Source organism: Ixodes scapularis, unplaced genomic scaffold (assembly GCF_016920785.2).
Source record: "Ixodes scapularis isolate PalLabHiFi unplaced genomic scaffold, ASM1692078v2 PGA_scaffold2__306_contigs__length_199485367, whole genome shotgun sequence".
NCBI lineage: Eukaryota > Metazoa > Arthropoda > Arachnida > Ixodida > Ixodidae > Ixodes > Ixodes scapularis.
This window is the reverse complement of record NW_024609857.1, coordinates 45,558,944-45,566,623: the sequence shown is the minus strand read 5'-3', so window position 1 is coordinate 45,566,623 and position 7,680 is coordinate 45,558,944. Positions and strand designations below refer to the sequence as shown.

Here is a 7,680-nt window from a genome sequence, read left to right as displayed (position 1 = left end):
ACCCGACGAATGCATCTTTGAGCTCAATGTCAGTAATCCCGTCTAGTACCAGTCAACTACAACTGAAATTTGTTCGTCTGGAGCCTTACACGCAATTTGTTTGCCAAACGTCCGCTTCTTGTTACTTCATTGAACGAAAAGCAAGCCGCATCCTCACGGGGTATCAAAGTTGAGGACAGCGTTTACGCATGAACTTTTAAGGAAACGCAATAAATTCGACCTCACTACTGCACAAAAGTTACTATGATGTCTTCCTCGTGTCATCATATATCTCCCACTCAAACTTTATGCTGATAGTAGATTAACTTTCCGCAAACGCTGAGATCGGCTAGCTACGACGGAGGCCCTAACAAGCGTCCCCTACTCCTCGCTAAGCCTTTTTGGACGAGCTTTTACTGACGCCCGAGATCTGTGCCGGGAACGGTGTGTCTGAAATTATCTCGGCATACTCAGGCAGGAAGAAAGCAAACAAATAACAAATATAATGGCCATTAGCAACCGTCAAATACGCTTTGAATTCGTTCGAGCACTTGTCTGAAGAATGTCGCACCGTGCGCCGGACGGGCATGAACCCCAATGCGGTGCGCATATAGGGTTCATGCCCGTCTGACGCACTTCCGGCGAACGGTGCGACATTCTTCACAGAAGTGCTCGACTTTTGCATTCTTAAAACGGTCTGTGTGCGCAAATTCGCCTATATGATTGCAGGATAACTCTATGCGCATACGCGATGTTGAATATTAGTGAAATGCAAGCGGGTGGGGACTTCACTTCGTGCAGTGCTGCGGGTCAGTGCAAATAAGAGATAAGGAGTGTGTTAAAATTGAGCTTTTCAATGGCACCTCCGAGTTTTACCTCGCATACTCAGGCACATTAAGAAAAACAGTAGTTGCAAAAAGTTATATTTCGTCTATGGACGCACGAAGCAAACAAACTTCCTGATCAACAACACTAATGTAAAGGCGCGAGCTCGATGTATGCATACTTATTGTTTGCTACAGCTTGTTGATTCGTTCACAAGCAAGATCCCCGAGCACCCGAGCTTCGCAGCGTCGAGACTCCCAGCACTGGCTCGTCCACATACCTCGATTGGAACGCTAACAGGATGGCTCAAGTACAAAAATACAACAAGCATGTGTTAAGACAAGCTATACATCTCGGGCTTATGCTAAAGCTTCGAGGTCTGACCATTTAGGCTATAGTTTAGAGACCACAAATGACGCTCTCGGGACCAGAAACCAATCTCTTGTCGACGTGTCGATCGAAACCGAAACCATGACACCCTCCTCCCTGGCCAACTAGTTCCCACAGTGCAACGGGCGCCGTGTTGCATGCAGGGCTTTATGGAAGTAGTGTATTGGCGGAGTCGTTACGCGCACGCACAAAAACCACGATTAACTCTCCCTAATGCTCTTAGTATAGCTTGTTATATCCAATGTAAAGCAAAGTTTAACCCACGCCTGTTGACACTGAAGAGCGCTGTGGGTAAATAACGCTGTCATTGTGGGTAAGTGAATAAATAAATAAACATAATAAATCTTCTGAATCTACACTCTAACACTTGTTGACCATCTGTCGACCTTGACAACTTTCGTTTTGGGATAGTGCTATCTCGGCAAGCGAAGGGCACTGACGAACATCAGATCGACTTTTGCGCTTTTACGGCCACTGTGAAGACTGAAGACTGCCCCATGAGAATCATCCAACCATCGAGCACACAGTCCGTGAACAAGATGTTCTCGGAGTCAAGTAGGAGCGAAGCTTCTTGGAGGGGCCAACTTACGCCACTTGGCCTGCCGAACGATCACTGTCGAGCATTGGATCCTGCGACGAACGGACGCAGGCCGGGCCTTTTTCGACGTCTTGTTGCCGCGTGGGTTTGGTGGCATATCAAGTTGCCCGTTCTCCTGTAAAATCACCGCGTAATATCAGTTCTCGCGGTGTTTGTGAGCGTCCGTCCGTCACCTACATTGCGAACCTACACAGCAAAACAATCCACCTTTTTTTCGTTTCTGAGGTTGGCCGCAAGGGCGGCGACACGCTAGGTGGAGCTTGCGAATACACTGCTCGGCGGGGACTGTTTTACTTCTCATACATGACAGTACATGTAATCTAGTTATGAGCGACCCGTGGAATTTCCGGGCGGACTGCCGAAAATGGATCGCGTCGGTATGGAGTGCGGTCGACGGCGCGAAACCGCAAAATGTCCCACTATACTCTTGTCTCATCCTACGATGGACTAAAGGTCAAAGCCACAGGCGCCAGGTCCAATCACGTCGCACGTTAACATTGATCAGGGTGGACGAATAATGCTCCGAGTCAAAAAGTGCTGCATCATTTCTGCAGCTTCAACACTGCAAAGAGCTTTCTTTGCGATGTAAAATTGGTGAGTCACACAGTGCTATTCAATTCGAACCACTGTCCGCCCATTCCCAATGGACGCGGGCACCGACACGTGCATTGAAGCCAAATACCAGACAATTTCCATGTTGCTCGTGATTGGATCTGGTGGTCTGTAGCTTTTGTCTTTAGTCCATCGTAGGGTGTATCCATCGTAGGGAACTATCAAAGTAAAAAAGAAAATGAAACGGTTTAGATTTAGAAATAAAGTTTACAACGCAAAAGTGATCAAGAAGCGAAGATGTAAAAAAAGGAAATCGGTGTCTAGCCGTCAACGTCATTAAAGCATCTAAGGCTTGTTTCTTGATATTCAATGCGTTATCTCTGATGACTTTGCACTTTCTGATAAGGGCATCACAAAAAGGCGTCACTCAAATTAAAATTACAATATGATGGATAGTGGTCCCCTAAATGTGGCGGGCAATCTCTCGCTCATTGAATCTAGCGGAGTTCGTTGACTTGGTACATTCCCAATTCCCATTGGCTAGCGTATACAAGTGATCGCGTGACCGTAACGATGACTAGTGGCGTTCTTGCCATACTTCGTTTCAGCTTCGGTCCGAGCGCGGCCGACGTTATGAGCCGAAGGGCCAATCAAACAGCGAAAGAGGCACAACGTCATGGCGTGCTCTATGCGGTTGATAGGACCAGCCGGTATTCGCCGTCTCTCTGTGCGTGCTCCTCCGCCGGCTAGTCCTATCAAGCAGAGAGAGCACGCCATGACGTTGCGCTTTTAACGCTGTTTGATTGGCCCTTCGGCTCATAACATCGGCCACGCTCGGACCGAAGCTGACACGAAGTTTAGAAGCCGCGTAGTAAGTATCGGTGCATAAACGACTCCTCAAATATTTGCAGCTCCAAAGCACGTATATCCCTTTCGACGATTTTCACAGATAAGATTACAATATTTTTGTTTGTTATCTAGCCGTGTCACTCGCCCAGCTTTCTTTGTAAATCGCGGGTCCTTAACCTACTACCTTGCGCGCAGTGAAGCTGGTGGCTTCCTTTCTAGAATATATAGAGTGATCGGCACTCTTATGCGGAACAAGCAAACTGTGTCTTGCATCGCGGGAGTGCTCTCCAGGCGGCAGCAGAATGGCAGGCAATGGAATAGCTCGAACAGGCAGTGACACAGAAATAGTCAATTGTGGTATGGCTGATCGAGTAGAAACATAAAAGGCCCCCTGATTGAGCAACAGGATGTTTTTAAACACACCGAAAGTTCGACCCTTCAAGATGACGAAATCCGCGAAGAAAAGGCCTATAGTGTAAAAGCGTTGCGGAGGACAAACCCACAAATCAAGCAACGCCGGAAGTGCAACGTCACGGCTTACCTTCTCTTCCCAGGGTACCTTCTTCGCAGCTAATCCAAATAAACCGAAAAGTGCGCCGTCATAATCAGCTTTTTGGTCAGGTTGCTTTTTTTTTGGTGTATGTTTGAGCCTAGGACGGCACTTGGACCCAAGTTGAAACTACAGGAGTGTATGCTGCCTGCTATCTCGGCACAATTTATACGATGCTCGAGTGTGAGAGAGCAAAGAGTATAAAAAAAGAAAACGATGCAGGCCTGAGGTGGAGGGAGAAGGTGTTATTATCTTGTTTTATCTAGCGCCTCTAACGCTGAGCTTAGATCGCCTAGCCGACACAATTGCGCCCGTGTCCCAGGTCGAGTCGCGTTTTCGGTTCCCTTTGTCGGGCACTTTCATTGTGCTGCGTGAAGCAGCCGTTGTCCGTCGGTTACCGGGATAGCGATAGATAAGACACGTTTCGCGTGGTACGCACGTATCCTCTAACTGGACAAAAGAAACGAAGTACGCGGCGCATAGGTATGAAAGGTCAACCTGAATCTAAATATTTATCTTTTGCAGCTTATTGTATGTCTTTGTTTCGTATCCAGCTGGCAGTCACCCAAAGTTCGATTCGCTTCTTTTTTTTTTCCTCTTAGATTGGTGCATGCGCTAGATCCCAATGCCTCTGACGTGCCCACGATTGTAGAGTTGTTGTTTTGTCTTTCTTCCGGCAGTCTCTCTGATGACGTCGTCGTCGCCGCCTGCAAAGTGGAGACCGCTGGAGTGGTAAGTCTCACTTTTTTTTACGTTTTAAAGAAATTACGATGAAAGGTAGTTATGCCGGCTATACTTCTGAGCTAAGTCTTCTGTAGAATTTATATTTTGGTTATGCGCGTTTACTACTACTCAAAATACGCATTGAAACAATCGCCTTGACACTCGCCAATGTCTGGCACGTAATCTGTAGGACGAGAGGAACAAAAGGGTCAACTTTCCTAGTAGCGACACTTATTTTCCCCTTTCTCTCTTTTTGGTATGGTAACGACAGTCGAGCGGCGGACTAATCTTTGCAATTTGCCGGTAGCGCTTCACTGATAATTTTTTGCAGTGTATGTGTCCCTAGACATTTCATTTTTGTATACATTCATTTATGATTCCTTATGAACCCCGGCATGTACACAACATAAAGTGCAATACAAAGAAGAAAATGTTCCTGTCGAACATCGGTATGAAGATGAGGAAAAATATTAAAACATATCAGTATAAAAATAATGTAAAAATATTAACATTGGCAAACGAAAAAAAAGGAAAATAGTGAAAAAGATTTAGGATGCAAACCAAGCGGCGGCCATATATGAGAGCAAAACTGGTTACAAATATTATGAGCAGTGATAGAGTGCAGGTGAGTTGCTAATAAATCGACATCTTCTAGACCCTGAGACGAAAATAACATTTGGTTGCGTACGTCCTTTGTTTTAGAGCGCAGCTCTTAGGCGCCCGTTTCTGGCTTGAGCGGCGTCGGCGCCGCCGCCGGCGTAACCGAGCGCTGCATTATGGGTAAATCACCCCGCTAAATTTAGCGGAAAAATTTCCCCGCTAACCATAGCGGAAAAATTTCCCCTCCAGATCTAGCGGAAAAATTTCCCAGCTAAATCTAGCGGAAAAAGTTGCCCGCTAGATGTAGCGAAAAATTTCCCCGCTAAATCTAGCGAAAAAATTTCCCTGCTAAACTAGCAAAAAAATTTCGCCGCTAAATCTAGCGAGAACATTTTCCCGCTAATATAGCGGAAAAATTTCCCCGCTATATCTAGCGGAAAAATTTCCCTGCTAGATCTAGCGGAAAAATTTCCCCGCTAGATCTAGCGGAAAAATTTGCCCGCTAGATCTTGCGGAAGATTTTCCCCGCTAAATCTAGCGGAAAATTTCCCCGCTAAATCTAGCAGAAAAATCTCTCTGGGGGGTCACGTGACCCGCCTCCCCCCCCCCCCCCGCGAGGTGACGTGACACCCCCTAAGGTCACGTGAACCCCGAAAGGTCACGTGACCCCCCCCCCCCCCCCCTCCCCGAGGTCACGTAAGCCACGCCCCCCCCCCCCCCCCCTCAGTACCGTTCCCTACTTCTCCTCCAGAGCTGCGCTCTAATTTGGCATTACAGGGAGTTGTAAACGGCTTTCACTTTTTTTATTCTTCCCTACCTTAGAGTCTACAAGATGTCGAAAATATGAAAGAGTACAGCATTTAAAATATATATCTATATATTAAAACTCGAGACACATGTGATAGTATGCTAGCTGCAATGTGACTTTCTGTTCGGCCTATGGAAGGGAGATTTGTTAAAATGACCCAAACACCATGCGGCCCAAGTGGGGGAAAAACACGTGAGGCCGCCTGTCTTGCCAACGAGACTCAGTGACCATTGAAGTCTTAATTGGTGGCCATTCCAATTGGTAAAAAGGAGTAGGTATTACACTCTAAAGGAATCCTGCGAACCTCGCTAAGAACTTGACAAAGCCAATCGCGGAACCCTACAAAGGGAGAGTGTCGAATGAGGATACGGAAAATATGCTTAAACCTAAAAAAATATGAAAAAAAAAAACTGTGCTCCACGACATTGAGCTTGAAAAAATGTCATAATCCGTGTCACAGTGCACAGTGTTCTTTCAAGCCTGAAAATATTTTCAACATCGTCATTAGCCGAAATCCCGCCATAGATTGCAGCGATTGAATTTCTGGTGTTCTTTGGGGTAATGTAGAGACATAATGGGCTCTAGACTCGTCAGACATAAAGTTGGAGTCGGAGGCTCCTTGAGGATGCTCATTGGACGTCGGCGACAAAAGCGCGGCGTCATCCCCGCGAGAGTCAAATCGCCGCGCTCCGTAAACTTCGGCCCTAACTTTGTGTTCGACGAACATAGGGTCGCTGATTTCTTAGCGTTTATTCAAGGGTGAGTCAAAAAGTAAACGCAAAATACTTATAAAAGACTACATATACTACGACAGACTGGTGTGCTTCAAATATTCTTTGGTCCTCCATTGAAGTAAGTTGTGCACAGCGGCCCAGCGGCCTTCTAGAAATTGTCACGTGATCACAGCCCACGCGAAATGGCCACCCCCTTGAAAGCGCGCACCAAGGAGGAGCATGCTCCCGGTAATCCGGTTTTTGGGTGCAAAGGGCACGCGGAAATTTTTCGCAGGAAGCAGTATGAGGGTGTCTCTATGTGACTTCGGCAGGTGTATGAGTGGAAGATATATTTTCAGAGCGTAGTGTCAAGTCTGATGGACACACCTCGCTGCGGTCGGTCTCAGATTTCAACGATGCCGCACTCCATGCCAGACGTTGAACGGCTTGAGAGGAAAACCACCGTGTTTCTATCAATGAAATGGCTAAAGAATTGAACATTAGTCACGGCTCGGTGCATCGGATGATTAGCGATGTTCTGTAGTACCATAAAGTGTCTGTCAGATGAGTATCAATACAACTTACAACATACATTAAGGAGCGCTATGTGGACGTGTGCGAGACGCTGATCTGGCGCTCAGAAGCTGAGAGAGATACTTTTTGAACGCATTACCACCGGGGACGATCTTGAATCCACTACGCAGAGCCAAAAACGAATCGCGCAAGCAAACAGCACACTTTGTCAAGGAGACCAAAAAGGTTCCGGGCACTTTCCACTCGAGGCGAGGTTATGCTAACAGTCTTTTGTCACCATGCATAAAGGACCAATAGTCGAACATTATGTGTAGAGAGACTCGGTGTCAAGGCTGTGTCTTATTGTTACTTCCTAGAGACCAACTCCGTGTTTCGTCAGGCTAAAGCGCTATGGTCTGCTGAACTTTTGGCGTTTTTCTGCGGCACGACAATGCCGCTGTTGCACGTGCCCCACACGGCACGTCCGACAGCGGACACAAATCAAGGGTCTACGTATTCAGTGCATTCCGCATCCACCATATTCAAAAGGACCAAGCACCGAGCGAGTTCGCTTTGCTTG

At 46.9% G+C, this 7,680-nt stretch overlaps 1 protein-coding gene across 3 annotated transcripts in view; it reads left to right on the top strand.

Moving 5' to 3' along the window:
• The first annotated feature begins 4,143 nt into the window (after positions 1-4,143).
• LOC8042059 (MFS-type transporter SLC18B1) overlaps positions 4,144-7,680 on the top strand; it is a 44,832-nt gene continuing 41,295 nt past the window's right edge. The window contains exons 1-2 of one of the 3 annotated variants that reach the window (XM_029972645.4): positions 4,144-4,226; positions 4,424-4,475. In XM_029972645.4, the coding sequence (XP_029828505.3) occupies positions 4,432-4,475 (44 nt within the window). In that variant the 5' untranslated portion in view covers positions 4,144-4,226; positions 4,424-4,431. Of the gene's footprint in view, positions 4,227-4,405; positions 4,476-7,680 lie in introns of those variants that run through there. The other 2 variants (XM_042291254.1, XM_042291253.1) reach the window with 2 other exon arrangements.